Raw genomic sequence first — 23,825 nt, 5'->3', positions numbered from 1 at the left:
TGTGTACCTGTTGGTCTTCCAGATGTGGATGGTCTCGGGGTCAGTGATGGCGTGGTGTTGCGCCTGGTCGTCCAGCAGGTCAAAGAAGTACTTGACGGCCAGCGGAACGGGACGACTGGTAGACAGGATCACAGTGAACAGGTCGTCTACAAACTTCTGCAGAGTTCCCTGTGGAGGGAGGGAGATGGGGAGATGGGGCAAAGGTCAGGGTTTGAAAGTGGGTGGAAGTGTGTGTGTCTACAGTATCTGGCTCTTCACCTGATTCTTAGTGTGTATGTGTGCATCCAGTATCTACCTTCATAGAGAGCAGGCGTGTGAGGTAGATCTCTGGTATAGCCTTGGCCCTCTCCCTCTCCCTCACGCTGCCCCGGCGGTGCTTGGGTAGTTCGGGCTCCTCACTGGCCTTGACCAGGTGCCACAGCCTCACCCCGCCCTCGTCCGCGTCCTCCAGCATGGGTGTCTCTGAATGAGGGCGGGGGAGAGGAGAAAGGAGAAGGGTTGAGAAAGAACATTAGGAAGAATCAAATAAAAATGCTTATCTTGTATCTTTTATTCCTTGTCCACAAAAGTGAACATCGGAGTCAACGTTTCAGCCTAGTGGCCTTTCACAAGACGAGATACACTGACACTTATTCTACAGAAACTTAGTGGAAGAAACTGGACATATAGCTAGTTTGGCTGTGCACTGTAGAAGAACAACGAGACATTTCCCAGAGAGAGAGAGAGAGAGAGAGGAACTAAAATGCAAGCGGAACTCACTTTCCCCTGCTACATAGTCATGATTGTCGTGGTGGATGTGTTTGCTGTGGCGCGGGACCAAAGCCACTGTCGCACCATCTGGAACCTAACACACAAAAATAACAACAACAACAACTGTTATAAATCTCTCAAACGGTTAGTGTATGCACTATGAAGGCTTAGGAATGCTTATGAAGGGTTAACGAAGTGATACACCGTTACGTAAGGGCTTAGAAACATGAATGTTACATCTTAAAGCCATTGTGAATGCTTTATAAAGGCTCTGTAAATACTTTACGTGTTACAAACTCTGTATGAAGCGTTAGGAAGGCTCTATGAATGTGTGTGGGTGCAGACCTTGTAGTGTTGTAGTGTATTGAGGCGCTTCCAGTTGCCCTGGACAACAGATGTCAGGTCTTCATCAGACAGGATCAAATGACCAGCTACACCGGACCTCCACTCTGAAAGATAAAACACACACACACTGTTAGACAGGGCTATAGACATAATTAAAATAGAACACTATATTATAGAACACTAAAATGATGTTAAAAGAGAGATAGAAAATAGGCTGTGTGTGTGTGCGTGCGCATCGTTGTGTGAGAGAGTGTGTGAGTGAGTGAGTGTGTGAGTGAGTGAGTGAGTGAGTGAGTGAGTGAGTGAGTGAGTGAGTGAGTGAGTGAGTGAGTGAGTGAGTGAGTGAGTGAGTGAGTGAGTGAGAGAGAGAGAGAGAGAGAGAGAGAGAGAGAGAGAGAGAGAGAGAGAGAGAGAGAGAGAGAGTGTGTGAGTGCGTGCGTGCTTCTCACCCAGGTCTAGGGAGTCTGTGTGTGGCCGGTGGGAGAAAGAGGTGCCCTTGTAGACCTGGTCCAGGAGTTTCTCCTTCACCTGGGTGATGGTGTCTATGTCCAGCACCTTGGAGGGCAGCGGCTGGGTCTCGTTCACCCCCCCACCCTGCATCAACACATTCAGGGTCTGGGAGAGGGGGAGGAAAAAGAGCAAGGATGAGCTTTCAAAGTCACTCACAAAACACTTTCTTGGGTGTATATATAATCTATTTATCTATCTCTGGCTTTTCACTGAAGAAAAAAAAAACTATGTGGTTAGATTGCGTGGACATATGTGCGCATGTGTTTGAGTGTGTGTCTGAACCCTTGAATGTGTGTGTGTGTGTGTGTGTGTGCCTGAACATGTTTGTGTCTGAAACCCTGTGTGTGTGTGTGTGTGTGTGTGTGTGTGTGTGTGTGTGTGTGTGTGTGTGTGTGTGTGTGTGTGTGTGTGTGTGTGTGTGTGTGTGTGTGTGTGTGTGTGTGTGTGTGTGTGTGTGTGTGTGTGTGTGTGTGTGTGTGTGTGTGTGTGTGTGTGTGTGTGTGTGTGTGTGTGTGTGTGTGTGTGACTGAACCTCCTGAGTGTGTGCATCCTCACCAGGGTCTTGTACTCCACGTCTTCTCGGAGCAGGCGGTTGTCGTTGAGCGTGTACTTTGCTTTTCCCGTCACCGCGTCCACCGGCCCCTTGTCCACCTGGTGCTTGATAGCCCTGAACAACATGTACAGGGACTCACCTGCAGAATCCTAGGGAGAAACAACAACAGTTAAACAACTAGCATCAAGCAAACCATGCTAACGATCAGGTAAACAATTAGCATCAAGCAAACCATGCTAACGATCAGGTAAACAACTAGCATCAAGCAAACCATGCTAACGATCAGGTAAACAACTAGCATCAAGCAAACCATGCTAACGATCAGGTAAACAACTAGCATCAATCAAACCATGCTAACGATCAGGTAAACAATTAGCATCAAGCAAACCATGCTAACGATCAGGTAAACAACTTAGCATCAAGCAAACCATGCTAACGATCAGGTAAACAATTTGCATCAAGCAAACCATGCTAACGATCAGGTAAACAATTTGCATCAAGCAAACCATGCTAACGATCAGGTAAACAATTAGCATCAAGCAAACCATGCTAACGATCAGGTAAACAATTAGCATCAAGAAAACCATGCTAACGATCAGGTAAACAATTAGCATCAAGCAAACCATGCTAACGATCACGTAAACAACTAGCATCAAGCAAACCATGCTAACGATCAGGTAAACAACTAGCATCAAGCAAACCATGCTAACGATCAGGTAAACAATTAGCATCAAGCAAACCATGCTAACGATCAGGTAAACAACTAGCATCAAGCAAACCATGCTAACGATCAGGTAAACAACTAGCATCAAGCAAACCATGCTAACGATCAGGTAAACAATTAGCATCAAGCAAACCATGCTAACGATCAGGTAAACAACTAGCATCAAGCAAACCATGCTAACGATCAGGTAAACAACTAGCATCAAGCAAACCATGCTAACGATCAGGTAAACAATTAGCATCAAGCAAACCATGCTAACGATCAGGTAAACAACTAGCATCAAGCAAACCATGCTAACGATCAGGTAAACAACTAGCATCAAGCAAACCATGCTAACGATCAGGTAAACAATCGTCCAGGAAGGGAGCCTATCACTGGACTGTCCATTCTCCGTCATCACAGGGGGCCAGGGGTTCAAAGGTTAAGAGAGTATGACCTTCCTTGCATTAGCATCAAGCAAACTGGATAAGAGCGTCTGCTAAATGACTTAAATGTAAATGTAAATGTAAACAACTAGCATCAAGCAAACCATGCTAACGATCAGGTAAACAACTAGCATCAAGCAAACCATGCTAACGATCAGGTAAACAATTAGCATCAAGCAAACCATGCTAACGATCAGGTAAACAATTAGCATCAAGCAAACCATGCTAACGATCAGGTAAACAATTAGCATCAAGCAAACCATGCTAACGATCAGGTAAACAACTAGCATCAAGCAAACCATGCTAACGATCAGGTAAACAACTAGCATCAAGCAAACCATGCTAACGATCAGGTAAACAACTAGCATCAAGCAAACCATGCTAACGATCAGGTAAACAATTAGCATCAAGCAAACCATGCTAACGATCAGGTAAACAACTAGCATCAAGCAAACCATGCTAACGATCAGGTAAACAATTAGCATCAAGCAAACCATGCTAACGATCAGGTAAACAATTAGCATCAAGCAAACCATGCTAACGATCAGGTAAACAATTAGCATCAAGCAAACCATGCTAACGATCAGGTAAACAATTAGCATCAAGCAAACCATGCTAACGATCATGTAAACAATTAGCATCAAGCAAACCATGCTAACGATCAGGTAAACAATTACCATCAAGCAAACCATGCTAACGATCAGGTAAACAATTAGCATCAAGCAAACCATGCTAACGATCAGGTAAACAATTAGCATCATGCTAACAATCACTGTCCTGGGAAAAGACAAGGACACGGCATAGTGATTATGTTTACGCTAATAAATGCTAATGCTACAAGGTATTTTGACCCAGGTAAGATATAGATAAAGGCCCCGTTCGAATTCCTCTAAAGCGAATCCTTCCTTCCATGTAATCACGGATTAGAAATGAGTGGACAGGTGAAAGCCATGCGGTGGAGACATTTTATTTCTGTCCAATTGTGTCTCATCTGTGATTACTTCAAGGAAGGGAGGAAGACGGTGCACAACAATGCACTTCTAAAGAACGGGGCCATCATTTCTGTCCAATTGGCTGCGTTTACACAGGCAGCCCAATTTGTGCAATTATTGGCAAAAAAAAGATCTCATCTGTCATAAAAACCAATTAGTGGCAAAGAAAATATGAATGGGGCTGCCTGTGGAATGGGGCCATCATTTCCTCCTCTTTGTGTGACAGTGATTCATGTGGGCCGACTCACCCTGAGGAAAGCGTAAAGGCAGATGGACATCCAGTTGGTCAGAAGCTTCTCCACCACTGTCTCCGTTCTGCAAAATGACGCCATGTTAAAAATCAGTTACAGGTCGATGGAGCACACACACACACACAATCCCACCCCACCCCCTGACCCACACACCTCTTCCTATCTTACCTTCGCAGCATGAGTTTTGGGTTCTTGGCCACGTACTGCTCCACTAGATCATTGAGGAGGGTCTTGAGGATGTCGGTGAAGTACTCCAGTTTACCGTGCAGCGCCACCGTCAGGAGAGATGCCACGTAGGCCCGGTCCCGAGGCGAGAATGTCCGCTGGCTCTCCAGAGTATGGATGAACTAGGGGGAGGGATGGAGGAAGAGGAAGTTAGGGGGAAAAAAAGAAAAAGGTAGCGAGAGACCACCAAATATCACCCATGAATACTCTCCCGTAATATTTCAACGAGAGGAGTCTGGTGTATTCAAGAAGAAGTCTTTCTAGGTCAGCTACCAATGTTCTTCATCGCGGTCATTGCACCTTGCCTGCTTTCCTTCAAAACCACTTGTCTTAAACTTTCACGAGTCCACGAACGTGGTAAGAACTGCCAATCATCATCACTGTCCCCCTACCTTGGTGAGGAAGAGTTTGCTGTTGAGCAGGTTGGAGAGCTGCACCAGGCCCTGCTCCACTGTGGCCCGTCGACACTCCTGCACGTCCAGATCCCTCCGCAGGGGCGACTCGCGGTGGCCCGGGAAGAAAATCCGCTCGGCGTAGCGCCGGTAGTCCAGGAAGGGAATGCCTGAGCCCACCAGGTCACTGGACATGTCCATCATCTCCGTCATCAGGTCTGTGGGGGAGGGGGGTCAGGGGTTCAAAGGTTAAGAGAGTATGACCTTCCTTGCAACACATAAATGGTTGAGTGAAAGTCAGTGGAGAAAAAGGGCCCCTTAGAGAGTATAAAGAACTTTTGGCTTTTAAAGCCAAAAGCGGTCACCTAAATGAACAGATGTAATTTCTGGACAATATATCATTGGACAGAAAGGGTCACCCCCCCCCCAGTCAATAGCCTTGAGAAACTTCCCTCAGGAAGCTCGTCTCATGTTTTTTAATGTCATATCTCTCCCTCTTCTCCTGCACGCTGCTTCCCCATACGCTTCACTACACTAAGCCCGGCCCCTGTCCCTCAAGTACTTGCCGTCCTCAAAGTGCTGCTCACTATATTCCAACTATAGCACTAGAATAATCACTCTATTTCCATGATTCCAACAGTTCACCAATTAATTAGGCTTCGATTTTTTGAAAATGCTCAACATAATTGTTGGTTGAAGTTGGATTGAACAATAAAACAAATCAGAATAATAATTTATGTGTTTCCACCCTAGCTAGGGGTCATGAACTACTCATAAAGCATATTTAGAACATTTATTGTTCAAAAAAATACTGTGAAATAACTTCATAAATGTGAAAAATATCTTGATGACCTTTTGGCCATATCATCAAGATTCCACACTTTGTTGTGGACAACAACGTTTTTTTCTGTCACTTCCTCTCACCTTCTCTCACTCTGTCTCTCACCCTCTCTCGCTCTGTCTCTCACCCTCTCTCGCTCTGTCTCTCACCCTCTCTCGCTCTGTCTCTCACCCTCTAACGCTGTGTGTTAGTCATAGTGTTAGGGTCTGACCTGTGAACTCTTTCTTGCACCGGTCTCTCACGCTGGTCTCCAGGTTCTCCAACTGGATCTGTACTTTCTTGTAGTCCCTCAGAGCCTGCTTACTCTTCCTCCTGACAGACAGACAGACAGACAGACAGACAGACAGACAGACAGACAGACAGACAGACAGACAGACAGACAGACAGACAGAGCGAGAGAGAGCACACACATACATACAGACAGACACACATTAGAATTACACTCATAGCTCAAATCACAAAAAGTTTACGTAAACAAATGCAAATGCTTGCACCCACATACCCCTACCCCACGTACCTGTAGATGAGGACTATGATGAGGACGATGAGGGCTACAATGGAGGCCCCCACGCCCACCCCTATCTGGGCCTCGAGGGGGAAGGTGGACAGACTGAGGGTGTCATACTGCACCCTGCCCAGGGAGAAGTTCAGGTTGCCCATGTGGACCTGGAAAACAAACACACACACACACACACACACACACATCAGCTATGGAGCGACTGAATAAAAATATAAATGCAACAATTTCAAAAGATTTTACTGAGTTACAGTTCACTCTTCGTTTAATGGCTTTGTGAAGTTGCTGGTTATTGCTCAGCCCAGTCAAAACTGTTCGCTGCTCTGGCTCCCCAATGGTGGAACAAACTCCCTCACGACGCCAGGACAGCGGAGTCAATCACCACCTTCCGGAGACACCTGAAACCCCACCTCTTTAAGGAATACCTAGGATAGGATAAAGTAATCCTTCTCACCCCCCCCCCCTTAAAATATTTAGATGCACTATTGTAAAGTGGCTGTTCCACTGGATGTCACAAGGTGAATGCACCAATTTGTAAGTCGCTCTGGATAAGAGCGTCTGCTAAATGACTTAAATGTAATGTAAATGTATTGGCAGGAACTGGAACATGCTGTTGTATAAGTCGCTCCAGAGCATCCCAAACATGCTCAATGAGGTGACATGTCTGGTGAGTATGCAGGCCATGGAAGAACTGGATATTTTAAGCTTCCAGGAATTGTGTACAGATCCTTGCGACATGGGGCCGTGCATTAATATGCTGAAACATAAGGTCATGGTGGAGGATGAATGGTACAACAACGGGCCTCAGGATCTCATCACGGTGTCTCTGTACATTCCAATTGCCATCGATAAAATACAATTGTGTTCGTAGCTTATGCCTGCCCATACCACAACCCCACCGCCACCATGGGGCACTCAGTTCACAACTTTGACATCAGCAAACCGCTCGCTCACACAACGCCATACACGCTGTCAGCCATCTGCCCAGTACAGTTGAAACTGTGATTCATCTGTGAAGAGCACACTTATCTCCAGCATGCCAGTGGCCATCGAAGGTGAGCATTTGCCCATTGAAGTCGGTTACGACGCCGAACTGCAATCAGGTCAAGACCCTAGTGAGGATGACGAGCACGCAGATGAGCTTCCCTGAGAGAGTTTCTGACAGTTTGTGCAGAAATTCAATGGTTGTGCAAACCCACAGTTTCATGTGCTGTCCTAGTGGCCGGTCTCAGACAATCAAGCAGGTGAAGAAGCTGGATGTGGACGACCTGGGCTGGCGTGGTTACACGTGGTCTGCTGTTGTGAGGCCTTTTGGATGTACAAACAAATTCTCTAAAACAACTTTGGAGGGAGCTTAAGGTAGATAAATTAACATTCAATTCTCTGGCAACAGCTCTGGTGGACCTTCTTGCAGTCAGCATTCCAACTGCATGCTCCCTCAAAACTGGAGACAACTGTGTCATTGTGTTGTGACAAAACGGCACATTCTGGAGTGGCTATTTATTGTCTCCAGCACAAGGTGCACCTGTGTTTAATCAGCTTCTTGATATGCCACACCTGTCAGGTGGATGGGTTATCTTGGCAAAGGATAAATGCTCACTAACAAGGATATAAATACATTTGTGCACCAAATCTGAGCGAAATGAGCTTGGACATTTTCTGGGATGTTCAACCTTCCCAAGTTCTCTCACGTCACCCCGCTCCTCCGCTCTCTCCACTGGCTTCCAGTTGAAGCTCGCATCCGCTACAAGACCATGGTGCTTGCCTACAGAGCTGTGAGGGGAACGGCACCTCAGTACCTCCAGGCTCTGATCAGGCCCTACACCCAAACAAGGGCACTGCGTTCATCCACCTCTGGCCTGCTCGCCTCCCTACCACTGAGGAAGTACAGTTCCCGCTCAGCCCAGTCAAAACTGTTCGCTGCTCTGGCCCCCAATGGTGGAACAAACTCCCTCACGACGCCAGGACAGCGGAGTCAATCACCACCTTCCGGAGACATCTGAAACCCCACCTCTTTAAGGAATACCTAGGATAGGATAAGTAATCCTTCTCACCCCCCTTTAAGATTTAGATGCACTATTGTAAAGTGACTGTTCTACTGGATGTCATAAGGTGAATGCACCAATTTGTAAGTCGCTCTGGATAAGAGCGTCTGCTAAATGACTTAAATGTAAATGTAAATGTTCTATTTCAGCTCATGAAACACGGGAGCAACACTTTACATGTTGCGTTTATATTTATGTTCCATATAGAACGTGTACAAGCTGGGGCAGTTCGTTTGCCTCTAATGGGGTTAGGAAGTCTGATTGAGACTACTGAGATGCACCCTTGTGTGTCAACCTGTGTCTGATTCACACTAGAGGGACAAACTGAGCCAAGTGGAACTGTACTGGGCTGGCCTGGTCACACATGCATCCGCCAAAGTTGATGAAACCATGTTGGAAAAGACAGAGTTAAAATAATCCAAGCCAGCACACTACAGTTTTGGTCAGCACAGTAGTGTGAAAAGAGCAATAGTGTGTTGTAATTGACTCTCTTATCGATCTTGTGTATTGAAATGTGTTTTGGGGAAATGTCAGTCTTTGGGACAATGCGTTTGATCATCTGTCTGTTTGGAACAAAAGTGTGCCTAGGAATGGAAACGGCAGTAGTGGAGCACATAAGGTGGACTTGCAGTGAACTCGGGCAGCGTGTCGGCGCCCTCGCGCTTCCTGCCGCCGTTGGGGGGTCCCGGGACGGGCTGCTGGGGCGGGGGCTCGCAGTACAGGTGGTTCCTGGTGAGGGTCTTCACAGCACACACACCCTCCCCCACCAGTACCACCACCTCCTCCTTAGAGATGGCCAGGTCCAAGTTCTCACCCTATGGAGGGGGAGAAGATATTACCACATTGAGCATCGAGCTTGAATCAAGACTTGTGCATTCCTAGCCTCGTCTTTGGAATATTCCTCTATCCCCCCCCCCATCTCTCATAGGGGTCTAGCCTTCTCCTAAACTCCAGCCAGGGGGACAGAATTAACGTTTTATTTCTGACTTCCAGGAGACTTCTCTCTCAAGACCAGTTGAGTGGAAAGTAATAAAACAATAAGAATCTTTACATTCTATACCTTTGCCTTGGATTTATAGTACTAGCTAGCAGATAATGCTAACCTTCAGCTGTCAACTGTACATGCTGTTAGCCTGAAAGCTGTCTAGCCTCCCACAGCTAATTTCACAAGTTGAGAGTAGGTAGCGGCTAATGCTAACCTCCAGCTGAATGAAGCTTCCTGGGTTGTAGCGGTAGGGCTTGAGTGGCTCCTGCTGGTTGAGTGGGTGCAGCACAGGGTTGGGCTCGTAGCTGAAGGCCCCCTGGGGGCTGACGGCACCGAACGGGAAGCGCAGGTTGTCCAGGAGGAAGGCCACATCAACCCGCGAGCCCCACACCGAGGGCCCCACCGCCGGGCTCCGACACAGGATCAGACTGGAGGAGTTCACCTCGCAGCGCTCTATGTACTGAGGGGGTAACGCATTTACAGTAATCCGATTACTTTAATGAGTAAAAAAAGTACTATAACAAGGGACTTTAAAAATATTGTAATATTATTGCAGTTACTTTTTTAAGTAACACGTGTGCTACCTTTATGTTACTCTAAGAAAATATTTCCCCACCGGGGGCGTGGTGCTTCCATGATCCATGATCTCAACTTGTTTCCCCATTTAGTTTTCGAGCGAGCAGAGAAAGCTTGTTTGGCGATAGAGGGCACACCTCTGATTGCCATCGATCCCTTCTGTAATAGGAGCACAGGTATCTTGGCTTCACCACCTAGTGGCAAGTGTGCCGTCTAGCTACCCAAAAGTCGCACTGGAAGGAAAAGAAAATCTGTACAGAGGTTAAGCTTCTATTAGGTTTGGCTGTGCGACCTGTCATCCATTTCATAGGATGACATAAGTTTAGACTAAAGGGATTTTCTCTTTATAGTGAAAAAAAGAATGAAAGAAAAATAAAGACTCCCACCGGAACGTCTGACGACAGACCCTCTGAAAACAATTTCCCATTTCCAAATGATCCACAATCATGAAATGATTCAGCAAATACTACTCATTGTGTATTCATTCACATGATCATCGCGCATTCCATAGACACAGGCTTTTACGCTTCTCGATCGGTGCGCTGGCACATACTGTACGGCTGCAGTGTTGTGGATTAGGCCATCGATTGGGACAACTTGTTTTCTATCAAACCAAAAGAGGGTACATGGAATTATTGATGGTTGACAGGTAAGAAAGGTAAGCCGCCCCCCCCCCCCCCACCTTGCCTCGTAAAATGGAGGAATTACAACAGTGCTTAGCCTACATTTCACGTGTGCATAAAAGATTGTCTTGTGTCACGGAGGGGCCATGCTATGGGTGTGTCCTAGTTCGTATGATATGTACCGCAAATGTTCTGCAAAATTCGGACATAAACGCAGCAGTGAATAAATCAGGCTTTACGCCATTTAGGAAATCAACGTTTTGACCAAGATGCTTCTGATTGGGTTGAAGATTAGAAGACGTTAGTAGCCCATCTTTGGTAGAGATGTGTGTGGCTCGCCTCGCTACTTCCGACAGTCAAATAAACAGAGGTTTTCAGATTGTGTTTCATACAAAGTCATATTGTAACATAAGTTACTCCCCCCCCCATGTAACAAGTAATATGTGATACTACCTTTTCATGTAAATCCCAACACTGCCCAGGATAGAGGGGGGAGGGGGAGGGAGAGGTGCAGGAGGGGGAGAGGGACAGGTGAGCGACAGGGATTTCCTTGAGTGAGGAAAGCCTGACACAGTCAGAACGTTATTCCTTTGAGTAGAGTTTCAGCTACGAATACCATAAAGATGACAACACACACCCTCTCCCCTATCCACACACCTGTTTGATGGAGCATAGGGGGTCGCCGGGGCAACGGGGCTCCGGGACGATCCTGCGATGCCTCAACAGCAGCACCTTGTCCTCAGTCTCTTCCTCCCTTTCGCCTCCACTCATCCTCCTCCTTCTCTTCCTCTGGCCGATGGACTCATAGGGGGACAGGGTCACCAACATCCTAGGTTCCTGCACCACATCCAGGTTATGACCAGACACGAAGACCAGACGACCACCGCTACAGAGAGAGAGAGAGAGGAGAAATATTGAGTGTCTCCAAGTGTTTCAGTCTAGCTGACGAGATCTAAGGGTATTTGCCCCTACTTCTAACTATATGGTCATACCCAATTCTAGGTTTCTGAAATACACAGTTCCGGTGTAGGAGTGATGCCAAACACACACACACACACACACACACACACACACACACACACACACACACACACACACACACACACACACACACACACACACACACACACACACACCTGAGGAAGCTCTTGGCGGGGGCGGCCTGGGTGATGTTGGGGTTGGGGGTGTAGCGGTAGGCCGACTCGTGGAGGTGGCGCTGGCTGTCGCCATAGCGAAGCGTCACGCGGTGCTCTCCCGTCCCATTGCTGCTGCCCGTCACACACACCACACTGCCCTCCTGGACCTCCGACGAACTGGGGGGTAGTTGAGAACCGAGAAGTTGTACAATACGGCAAATAGGATCATGTATCAGTGACTCTGTGTGTATGTGTGTGTGTGTGTGTGTGTGTGTGTGTGTGTGTTTTTCATAATCACTCACATGACACAGGGCACTCCTCCCACAGTGACAGTGATGTCAGAGGGGCGTCCCGTGAGCAGGTTCCTCCCAGTGATGGTAAGGGATGATCCTCCCGCCATGGGACCCCTCTGGGGGGACACCTCCATCACAAAGGGGTCCTGGTAACTGAACCTCTGGCTGGAGAGGCCAAACTCTCCCCCACTCACTTCTACTGACACCTGGCCCATCTTCTCTCCCCCGCTGGCTTCAGTCTTACACACGATCCTACAGAAAACACACACACACAGATTGAAGACGACGCATGCTAGAAATAGGATATATCTCACACACACTCTCTCATTCACAGTCCTTACCTGGAGGAGACCTCATAGAGGTGGGGGATGACAGAGCAAGAAACCCCGGCCACACTGACAGAGTGGAGAATGTCCTCAGCCTTCTGGCCCAGGTTGGACCCTGAGATGGTCACCACCGTTCCCCCCTCCACCAGACCTGACAGGGGCTCGATCTAACAAACATATCCTTCAACATAAGCCTCAACAGTATTAAGACATCTATATATATTACACATCTCTATATATATTACTCATGTCTCTACATTTTACTCATGTCTCTATATTTTACTCATGTCTCTATATATATTACTCATGTCTATATATATTACTCATGTCTCTATATATTACTCATGTCTCTATATATTTTACTCATGTCTCTTTATATTTTACTCATGTCTCTATATATTTTACTCATGTCTATATATTTTACTCATGTCTCTTTATATTTTACTCATGTCTCTATATATTTTACTCATGTCTCTATATACACTGCTCAAAAAAATAAAGGGAACACTTAAACAACACAATGTAACTCCAAGTCAATCACAGGAGATCCCTCAGGAGACCATCCGCCACCTCATCAAGAGCATGCCCAGGCGTTGTATGGAGGTCATACAGGCACGTGGAGGCCAAACACACTACTGAGCCTCATTTTGACTTGTTTTAAGGACATTACATCAAAGTTGGATCAGCTTGTAGTGTGGTTTTCCACTTTAATTTTTAGTGTGACTCCAAATCCAGACCTCCATGGGTTGATACATTTGATTTCCATTGATCATTTTTGTGTGATTTTGTTGTCAGCACATTCAACTATGTCAAGAAAAAAGTATTTAATAAGAATATTTCATTCATTCAGATCTAGGATGTGTTATTTTAGTGTTCCCTTTATTTTTTTGAGCAGTGTATTTTACTCATGACTCTATATTTTACTCATGTCTGTATATATATTACTCATGTCTCTATATTTTACTCATGTCTCTATATTTTATTCATGTCTCTATACTTTACTCATGTCTGTATATATATTACTCACGTCTCTATATTTTACTCACGTCTCTATATTTGACTCACGTCTCTATATTTGACTCACGTCTCTATATTTTACTCACGTCTCTATATTTTACTCACGTCTCTATACTTTACTCATGTCTCTATAGGACTATAAAATATTATAGTGACGATAAACTGAGCAAATTGTGAAAAACTAAGAAAACTAGTTAGTCCAGAAGTCGACATCAGCTATATCACATCTGACTTATCTTTAACAACGCTTGATGAGCTAAAATGACAGGAGGATTCAAGTTCAAGTGTTAAAACGTGTCATTAAGTGTAAATCAATGAGCAACAATAAGTCCTGAGCATTGAACTCTTGACAAGGGGGGGGAGAATTCTCACGGCATGAATGACGGGGGCGGGGCAGGTCTGTTCGATAGGCTCGCTGCAGGAGTCTCCGTAGAGACAGGTGGACTGGCCCCCTCCGCACCACACACAGCCGTACTTCTGGTCCGCCGTGTGACACCGGCTACAGTCTGAACGCCCCACTGAACAGTTGTACAGAGTCACTGGGAGGAACAGCGAGAGAGAGTTATAAAGATTGTGTGAGAGAGTTTACAGTGTGTTGAATGGGTTTAGAGTTGGAGTTGATGGAGTGTCTGTGAGAGTTTACAGTGTGTTGAATGGGTTTAGAGTTGGAGTTGATGGAGTGTCTGTGAGAGTTTACAGTGTGTTGAATGGGTTTAGAGTTGGAGTTGATGGAGTGTCTGTGAGGGAAAGATGTTAGAGAGTGAGTGGAAGAGGAATACAGTCACTGGGGGAGAGAGTGTGTGTCAGTGAGTGCGCGCGGTTGCATGCGTGTGTGTGTGTGTGTGTGTGTGTGTGTGTGTGTGTGTGTGTGTGTGTGTGTGTGTGTGTGTGTGTGTGTGTGTGTGTGTGTGTGTGTGTGTGTGTGTGTGTGTGTGTGTACAAAAATAGAAGACACGGCGTGATAAAAAAACACCACACTCATGCTACCAGGTCTCTCTGGACCACATATGTTTGATACAGAAGTGAAATAGAAAAACATGTTTAAAAAATAGAAATTGTTATGGCTGAGAGCAACAACAGCTGTCTGGGCTGGCGGCAGGTGTTCCTCAGTGCTCTAACGCCGGGGCTCACCATACAGGTCGTGAGCGCTGTCCACGTGGAAGGTGTCCCGCCTCTTCACGTACACCATGGCGTTGTACTCTTCCGCCGGGGCAGAGTAGGAATACTGCAGCGAGAATGAGTCATTAAAGTTTCCATAGAAACTGCAAGAGTACTACAGTTTCCATAGAAACGGGAAGAGTACTGCAGTGGCACTATTCCCTTTAGAGTGCGCTACAAAGGGAAACGGGTGCCATCTGCGAGGCAGACAGAGTTTCGATAGAGTATTGAAGTTTCCAAAGAAATGTCAATAAAGTTACCATAGAAACTTCAACATTTTCATGAAAAATAAAAAGGGGGATATAACAGTGATCAGAAAGTAAACATCCACAGTTGGCTGCAGTGTTTAACACACAGTGAATTTAATTTCTTTTGGGTAGCAGACATACAACAAAGTGTACAATGTGGACCCAGAGGATATCACTTGAAAGTAGTAAGACTCTTGTATCCAAAGAGGTCCTTTAAAGTGTTTAAGTATAACAAAGCATTGAACAAAATCATAAAGGATCAATCCAGAGTCCCATACCACTTAGAATGCACACCAATATATTTCATCATTCTAGGTAATGTAGTGTGGATGTTGGAACAGAGACATAATTAAAGTCACTGACAAGATTCGACTAAACCTTCATCCAAACGGGGCAGTGAGTGAGTATAGATAGAGGGATGGAGTCTGACCTGGTGCAGCTGGCAGGTGATGTCAAAGAGAGACAGGTTCATCTCGTCCATCTCCACATAGGCATCCACCACCACCGTACGGCCCTCGATCACCAACACACACTCGTAGTCCAGGTCTCTGTCCTGCACACACACGCACGCACGCACGCACGCACGCACACACACACACACACACACACACACACACACACACACACACACACACACACACACACACACACACACACACACACACACACACACACACACACACACACACACACACACACACACACACACCAAGCCAGGTTTAAACGTCAACAGGGGCATTTGTTAATAGATAACGTCCCCAAAATTAAATTAAATCCTGACTTTTGTCATTTCCCCAGAACCCGGAGTAGGGGTGTGTGTGTGTGTGTGTGTCTTACCTGGTACAGGTGGAGGTTTCGGGCGAGTAGCGTGATCTTCCTCTCCACTCTGACTGGCAACAGAGGCGAATCCTTGACCTTCTCCACACAGGGGCAAGCAGACGAGCCCCAACTCACATAGGACCCCTCGTCCCCCTACATTCCCAACACACATGTTAGATACATACACATACACTCACAAGGACACACACACACACTCCAACCAACACAAGCTACCGCAAATTTCTGAAAATCCCATCAACCCATAAGAAATGGACAGTTACACGTTATAAGGATGTTATAGGATTTTTGATGTAATACCGGACTATTAGAATGGTCTAACAAACAATAAAACATGTGAAAACATTCACAAAAAAAGCAACTGCTCCAGCTTGTGCTGATGCAGCCATTTTTTCAGGTCGATTTCCAAAAGCCAAAGCAATGTCAACAACGAAATCAAAACACAGTGAGGAATAACAAGGGGATAAGGGGACATCGGGGATTCTGGCAATTGGTGTCAGAAGTGGGATTCTAGAGAACTGTGTCCAGTCAAGAGCTGGGACCACGGCGGCCATGGAAGCTCCAGGGAACTCGAACTCACCGGCAGGAAGATGTCGGCCGAGTCGTACTGGTAGTCCAGCTCTGAGTCGGCGTCAAGGAGCCGGGGGTAGGCAGAGGCCGAAGGGGAGTGCTCAGTTGCCTCTCCGTCCCCTGAAAGCACGGTGGTGGCCGAAAACGCGACGCTGGTGTCGTTCTCCGCCGCTTTGCCCTCCGTCTCCTCCTCCACTTCCTCCATGGGCCAGAGGAACACGTCCGGCTCGGCTCCCTGGCCCTCCTCCTCAGTGGGGGGGAGGGGCTCTAGTGGGGGAGGGAAGTGGGCTCCCGTCAGGTCTAGGTGGAAGGTGGGCTCCGAGTTGGCCGGTTCCCACAGGGGGAAGGGGGTCGGGAAGGGGTAGCTGCCAGTGGTGGGCTGGACCTCCATGGGGGGCTTGGCCAGAGTCAAAGCCTCGTCCAGTTCCTGAGGGGGGGACGCGGTGACCACTTCCAATGGGGATGTCTCGGGGGGGAATGCCAGGGGTTTAGGGTGGCGAGATCATCGGACGGCTGCTCGTCTTCGGTCATAACTGTCGCCACCTCGGTTTCCGCAGCGAGCTCCATGTCACCAGGGGTAACCACAGGGCCTTCATTTTCACTTTCAGCCTCTGCAAAGAGCTCTCCTGTGGTTGTTTGCTCCTCTTTCTCACTGGTGGTGGTCTCAGGCTTGGGCGTTGTAGCCTCGACTAACGTTGTAGGGGGAATAGTGGTGGGGGCCTCCGTCGACATAGCCGTGGTGGGCGGTGTAGTCGGCTCTGGGGTGGTGGTTGTGGGGACGGTTGTAGGCAGGGTTGTTGTCGGAGGCTCCTCCGTGGTAGCTATGGTGGTTGGGGCTTCGGTTGTTGTAGTCGTGGCGATAGTTGTTGTAATTGTGGTAGTTGTCGTTGTTGGGGGTGCGGTTGCTGTTGTAGTTGTTGGGGGCGCAGTTGCTGTTGTGGGGGCCACAGTTGTGGATGGGGAAGTCGTTGTTATAGTTACGGCTTTAGTAGTGGGAGGAGCCAGGGTGGGGAGTTTAAACTGGGTGGTGGAGGGGGGTAAATGGGGAAGACATGGGGGAGAGGGCGAGACAGAAATAAACAAACTCATAAGTTGACTGAAAAACCCAAATTGGATGTGAAACACGTCTCCTGAATGTTGTTAGTGTTACCATCAACGAGGACAAATCTCATGCATTTGGTTGGCGACACACAGGCAAAATGGAGATGATTATTAGTTATATCTGATGTACACTTGTTTTGGGACACGAGGAGCCGTGAGATAATGAGTGTCTGGTTATTAATGACTCCCAACAGTTTGTGTTCTCATTAGCGACCTTCTTTCGCTCAACCGGCTACAATTGATCGGCCCCAACCAGCCTTACACTAGGGTGCATTAGGTGGACAAACTCTACAGTGGACAAAATAGCCAGGCTGGCGGTTCCTTTAGCAGAAAGTGCATAGCATGCTGTTTGACCTCTGGCTAACTGACCATTGGTCGCTGTGTGTGTGACTTACGTGTTCGTTGTAGATGATGACCCCCTTGTCACAGGTGGGCTTGTGGGTACAGGTGTGCTGGTGGACACACCAGTTGCAGCCCCAGCGACTCAACACGCAACCACGGCAACTAGAGGAGGAACAGTGCAGAGAGTGAGAGAGTGAGAGGGGGGGATTGGGATACGAGAGAGAGAGAGAGGGAGAGAAGCAGGGGGGGGTATAGAGAGAAAGAAAGTGAAAGGAGGGTAGAAAATAAAATGAAAGGAGACGACGGAAGAATAGATCAATGGGAGGAAGGCGAGGAAGAGCGAGAGCAGGCTTGGGCCAGTGGTTAAAAAAAGGTAATTCATTTAATTGAATAAAGTAGTCGGTCGCTGGTTCCTTGTCAGAGTGCTCTGAACCATGTACAAGGAAAGGAAAGGAGACGAGAGGAGAAAGAGGGGTAATTGAGTGAGTGTATGTGCTAACATCATAGAGATTGATAGAGTGCTCACCGTGGCGTCGCCCATACTATCAGTCTTTTGTGGTCAAGCGTGCCCTCTATCCAACTGAATACGGGCATTACTAGACATTAGAGCTTGACAAGGCACTCCTATCTCCGGATATCCCGCATCTGACACCAACTGTATCCAATGCATTGCTAATAAGGGTCTTGCACCCGTGTGAAGTTTGCAACTATCGCTATCAATAGGGAATAAAAACACGCAACGCAGAAAGCAAAAAAAGTCGAACGAAAATGAACAGATTGATCAAAATGAACAGATTGATAACACCTGATGGACAATACTAAAGACGGTTATGTTGAATTTCTCTCTGAAGAAACATGGCTCCTACTCCTCGTATTCTGGCTGGGTTCTTTCACTTGCAGACAGTTTTCCTGCAGGCCATATATGGAGATGTCTCTGAGATGTGGTTTTAATATCAACCAGACTAGAGAGAGGAGGAGGCATGTGACCACCACATGCGGAGGGCAAAGGTAAGGTGTCTGCAGCCATAAGAACCACAGGTTCTCCTGAGAGTGCGTGAGTGGGAAAGGAGAGTACGATAGGTTTAGAATAGGTTTGGAACGAAGCGTGCGGATTGGAAGATGCTATAAGCGGTTCAGCACAGAGGTCCAACAGACCCAGGTCAATCAGCCCATATGGGCGAAGAAGGGGAGAAAAATAGAGAGAAAGAGAGAGACCCTTATTGAAGGGGGCAGAAGGGCAGAAATTGATTTTGAAATGAAGAGAGAAACAGAAAGCGAGAGACAAAGGAGACAGGAAGGGCAAACGAGAGAGAGAGAGAGAGAGAGAGAGAGAGAGAGAGAGAGAGAGAGAGAGAGAGAGAGAGAGAGAGAGAGAGAGACAGAGACAGAGACAGAGACAGAGACAGAGAGAGAGAGAGAGAGAGAGAGAGAGAGAGAGAGAGAGAGAGAGAGGGAAAAAAAGAGAGCAAGAGTAGGAAAAAGAGGGAGAGGGGTGGGCCAACTCACGGCACGCTCCCAGACAGCTGCTTGACGGCGGTACAGTCGTAGAAGGTGAACTCTGTTGCCGTGACGACGACATCACCGAAGCGCAGGGACAGGGTGACCGTGACAAACTCTGAGGAGAGAGCGAAACGGAGAGAAAGAGAAAAGACAACAACGATAAATCATAGGCAACATTGTGTTTCCCTTCACCAGGATCCCTACCCGAACACCGTGCCAAGCGTTCTGAAACTACTCTGTTCGGGAAGATTTGAGAGACAGAGACTTGGCCTTGTCGGTCTGACCGCGTCTTCAAAACAGTGTGAGGAGGGGAGAACGTGAGAGTGAGACGTTGCGACCCCAAATAGTGCCCTATTACCTATTCAGTGCATTATGGGGACTGGTCAAAAGTAGTGCACTATGTAGGGAATGGGGTGCCATTTGGGACAAGCGCCTGAGAGTACGCTTGGCCAAGTGGAGAGTCATAACAGAGCTCTGTAATAAAATCCATCTGCAGCCCCAAAGCCTCCAGACGTAAACAGTGCAGAGGGAGGAGTTCAGGTCTGTGGGGCCCACCGTGTGTGAAGTATGAAGCGCACTGATTGCACACACACAGACACGCTCGCACACCTACACACAGACAGACAGAGACACACACACACACTGGCATGTAAATATGGCAGACGTGTATTCCCTCACACACACTAGCCCATGCACGGAAATATTTTCGGGAGCTGGGTCAATGCAATTGGATTGTATCACTTCACTTAATACAATTTTGAGTCATTCTCAAAGTATCAAGCTGATCTTCCTAATTCTAATCACAGGATAAGAGCGTCTGCTTAATGAATTAATGGTTCAGACTATGAACTAAACCACGATTACATTATGTGAGTAGGGCTGGACTCCCAAGATCCCATTTGAACCCCCCCGCAGATCACACACACACACACACACACACACACACACACACACACACACACACACACACACACACACACACACACACACACACACACACACACACACACACACACACACACACACACACACACACACTAACTCCATATACAAACACACACAGATCTCCCTGTAATACATGTGGGATCAGTGGAGCCCCCCTGTGTGTGTCTATTCACTAATACCCCCAGGCAGACGAGCATAACTACCTAACCCTCACGGCCTGAGAACCACAACAATCCTCCTTGCTCCAGGAACGATGTTCATGGGAACCAAGGGGAGAGAGAGAGAGAGAGAGATGGGGGGATGAGAAAAAGAGTGGACGGATGGAGGGAGGGAGGGAAGAAAGGACAGGGGGGAGAGGAGTTCCTGTGTGTACATGCATACGTCTGTCACGCCTTGACCTTAGTTATCTTTGTTTTCTTTATTATTTTGGTCAGGTCAGGGTGTGACAAGGGTGGTTTGTTTCGTTTTTGTATTGTCTAGGGGGTATTGTATGTCTAGGGGTTTTTATATATCTAGGGAGTTTTGTATGTCTAGGGGTTTTATATGTCTATGGTTGCCTAGATTGGTTCTCAATCAGAGGCAGCTGTTTATCGTTGTCTCTGATTGGGGACCATGATTTAGGTAGCCATATTAATTTGGTATTATGTGGGTTATCGTCTATGTATAGTTGCCTGTGTCAGCACTCGTTGGTCATAGCCTCACGTTACGTTTTGTATTAGTTTGCGAAGTGTTCTTCGTTTATTAAAAGAAGAACGTATTCTCTTCACGCTGCGCCTTGGCCTCCTCACTGCGACGAAGGTGACCGAATAGCTCACCAAACAAGGACCAAGCAGTGTGAAAAGGAGGAGCAGCATTTAAATGGGGAGATGGACCTGGGGGGAAATATTGGATGGGGCAGGACCCTGGACGCAGCCGGGGGAGTATCGCCTTTCTGAGGAGGAAAGAGAGGCAGCGAAAGCGGGAACGGCGATACTACGAGTAGAAATAGCGGAGAATAGAGGAACGGCGACGATATGAAGGTACACGGCTAGCACGGAAGCCCGAGAGGCAGCCCCGAGAAACGTTTAGGTAGCCATATTCATTGGGTATTTTGTGGGTTGTTGTCTATGTATAGCTGCCTGTGTCACCACTCCTTGTTCATAGCCTCACGTTCGTTTTTGTTGTTTTGTATTAGTTTGTTAAGTGTTGTTCGTTTACTAAAAGCAGAATGTACTCTCATCACGCTGCGCCTTGGTCTCCCCACTACGACGAACGTGACAACGTCCAACTACCCACAAGCGTATACATGCTTGTTTTTTTTATCGGCGCTTCATAGTTAACAGTTAATCCCCGTAATTCCCCCGAAATGACTAACTTAAACAAATCGACGGCTCCAAGCACGCAACCGAACCGTCGCAGACTATCCCGGACAAAAAGATAGAAGAGGCTGAATTGTTGCGTGAATTTAAAATCATTAGTTATAGCTGCTACCCGGACCGGCGGAGTTGGAGATTTACTCCCTGCTGTGTAAACTGGGAGCCAAAGAGGATTGGGCTGCAACACACATCTGCTCTGCAAGGACATAGGATGTCGCTGCCTAGAGTGGCGCTACAGGCTGATCGGCCTGTATAGACACACACACACACACACACACACACACACACACACACACACACACACACACACACACACACACACACACACACACAAACACACAATTTAATGAACTCATGAAACTCAGTGTGTGTGTGTGTGTGTGTGTGTGTGTGTGTGTGTAAAAAGTATGTAGATGCAGGTTGAATGCCCAGTACATGCTGATCTCACCCCGTTGGTACTCACCTTGTCCAGGGGGCACAGCTGGCACCCTGTGGGGGTCGGGGGAGAGGCAGGTGACGCCCGTGTCGGTGACGGTGGCAGGACTCTCAGTGTCATGGAAGTAACAGGCATACGAGTTGTCCTCTTCTAGGATGGGCAGGCCCGGGACTGATAGAGCAATCTAAGGGAGGTAGGGAGAAGAGGGGGAGGGTGTGAGAGAGAGGGAAAGAGAGAGTGTGAATGAGCTGGCTCGGCTCTGCAAGAGCGGATCTGCATTTCAACTAAATCCAGGAACTCAAGGAACACTAAATTGGACCGTGGCTGGATAGAACTGGTTTGAACTTGATAAAGGTTGGTAACATCTGCATTTATCTGTATATCACAGAGATGTCGTTGAAGGCCTGAGAAACTGAGGAGAGATCGAGAAATCCTCAAGAAGAATCCCCCCCAAGGAGACACCCTTCCCTCCCACTATTAATCCCCAATGTCAGATGATATACATATATGCAATTGACATGAATGATTCTGTACAACTGTCCAGAGCCGGATCACTTAATACATGATTTATACTAGATGTTGAGACGGGGGCAGCTAGCGCCGAGTCTGATAACCATCTCTGATCTTCGCTCCGACACTGGAAGTCAAACGAGCAAACACTATGTACAGTGTGGACAGAAAGGAATGCACTGTCTATGAGCATGCACTCGCATACCCATGTACGTGGACACCCACAGACACACATGCAATTGAACGCATACACACAGAGACACAGAGGCACAGAGACACAGAGGCACAGAGGCACAGAGGCACAGAGGCACAGAGGCACAGAGACACAGAGACACAGAGACACAGAGACACAGAGGCACAGAGACACAGAGGCACAGAGACACAGAGGCACAGAGGCACAGACACAGAGGCACAGAGACACAGAGACACAGAGACAGAGGCACAGAGACACAGAGGCACAGAGACACAGAGGCACAGAGACACAGAGGCACAGAGACACAGAGGCACAGAGACACAGAGACACAGAGACACAGAGACACAGAGACACAGAGGCACAGAGACACAGAGACACAGAGGCACAGAGGCACAGAGGCACAGAGACACAGAGGCACAGAGACACAGAGGCACAGAGGCACAGAGACACAGAGGCACAGAGACACAGAGGCACAGAGACACAGAGACACAGAGGCACAGAGGCACAGAGACACAGAGACACAAAGGCACTGAGACACAGAGGCACAGAGACACAGAGGCACAGAGACACAAGGCACTGAGACACAGAGGCACAGAGGCACAGAGACACAGAGGCACAGAGGCACAGAGTCGTGCTCGCGCACACGTACACGTCTCTTCTCCTCGCGGCTGATGTTGGAGGGGCTGAGGGACTGGATGGTGAGGCACTGCTGCTCCATGTCGAAGCTCCACAGCCACTGGCCCACCTGAGCCCTGTGTGAACACTGAGACTGCTGGCCACACCTAAAACACACAACCGATTATCATCACACAATACCGTACACTCCTACACGATCAAATCATACCGTAACAGACACGTCATGGCCTCGGCGTCGTATCGCTATAAAAGGGCAGGATGTAGACGGAGACAGGAGGGGAAGAGGGAGGAGAGGACTATAAGGGCACGGGGAGGGAGGGAGACGGAGACAGGAGGGGAAGAGGGAGGAGAGGACTATAAGGGCACGGGGAGGGAGGGAGACGGAGACAGGAGGGGAAGAGGGAGGAGAGGACTATAAGGGCACGGGGAGGGAGGGAGGGAGACGGAGACAGGAGGGGAAGAGGGAGG

General features: G+C 47.7%; 1 protein-coding gene across 1 annotated transcript in view; it reads right to left on the bottom strand.

The window, feature by feature from the left end:
- plxnb1b (plexin b1b) overlaps nucleotides 1-23,825 on the bottom strand; it is a 98,441-nt gene that overhangs the window by 7,822 nt on the left and 66,794 nt on the right. Inside the window, 27 exon segments of the mRNA XM_052527292.1 lie at nucleotides 8-168; nucleotides 296-462; nucleotides 760-844; nucleotides 1,096-1,199; nucleotides 1,545-1,710; nucleotides 2,161-2,307; nucleotides 4,548-4,614; nucleotides 4,719-4,897; nucleotides 5,168-5,385; nucleotides 6,220-6,320; nucleotides 6,526-6,674; nucleotides 9,200-9,385; nucleotides 9,770-10,015; nucleotides 11,412-11,640; nucleotides 11,891-12,067; nucleotides 12,193-12,435; nucleotides 12,525-12,676; nucleotides 13,899-14,065; nucleotides 14,658-14,751; nucleotides 15,363-15,485; nucleotides 15,770-15,904; nucleotides 16,350-16,828; nucleotides 16,831-17,359; nucleotides 17,836-17,944; nucleotides 19,289-19,397; nucleotides 22,046-22,202; nucleotides 23,371-23,503. Coding sequence (XP_052383252.1) covers nucleotides 8-168; nucleotides 296-462; nucleotides 760-844; nucleotides 1,096-1,199; nucleotides 1,545-1,710; nucleotides 2,161-2,307; nucleotides 4,548-4,614; nucleotides 4,719-4,897; nucleotides 5,168-5,385; nucleotides 6,220-6,320; nucleotides 6,526-6,674; nucleotides 9,200-9,385; nucleotides 9,770-10,015; nucleotides 11,412-11,640; nucleotides 11,891-12,067; nucleotides 12,193-12,435; nucleotides 12,525-12,676; nucleotides 13,899-14,065; nucleotides 14,658-14,751; nucleotides 15,363-15,485; nucleotides 15,770-15,904; nucleotides 16,350-16,828; nucleotides 16,831-17,359; nucleotides 17,836-17,944; nucleotides 19,289-19,397; nucleotides 22,046-22,202; nucleotides 23,371-23,503 — 4,812 coding nt within the window.

Source organism: Oncorhynchus keta, chromosome 10 (genome assembly GCF_023373465.1).
Source record: "Oncorhynchus keta strain PuntledgeMale-10-30-2019 chromosome 10, Oket_V2, whole genome shotgun sequence".
NCBI classification, from domain to species: Eukaryota; Metazoa; Chordata; class Actinopteri; order Salmoniformes; family Salmonidae; genus Oncorhynchus; species Oncorhynchus keta.
Note: the sequence above shows the minus strand (reverse complement) of the source record. Positions and strands in the feature narration are given on the sequence as shown.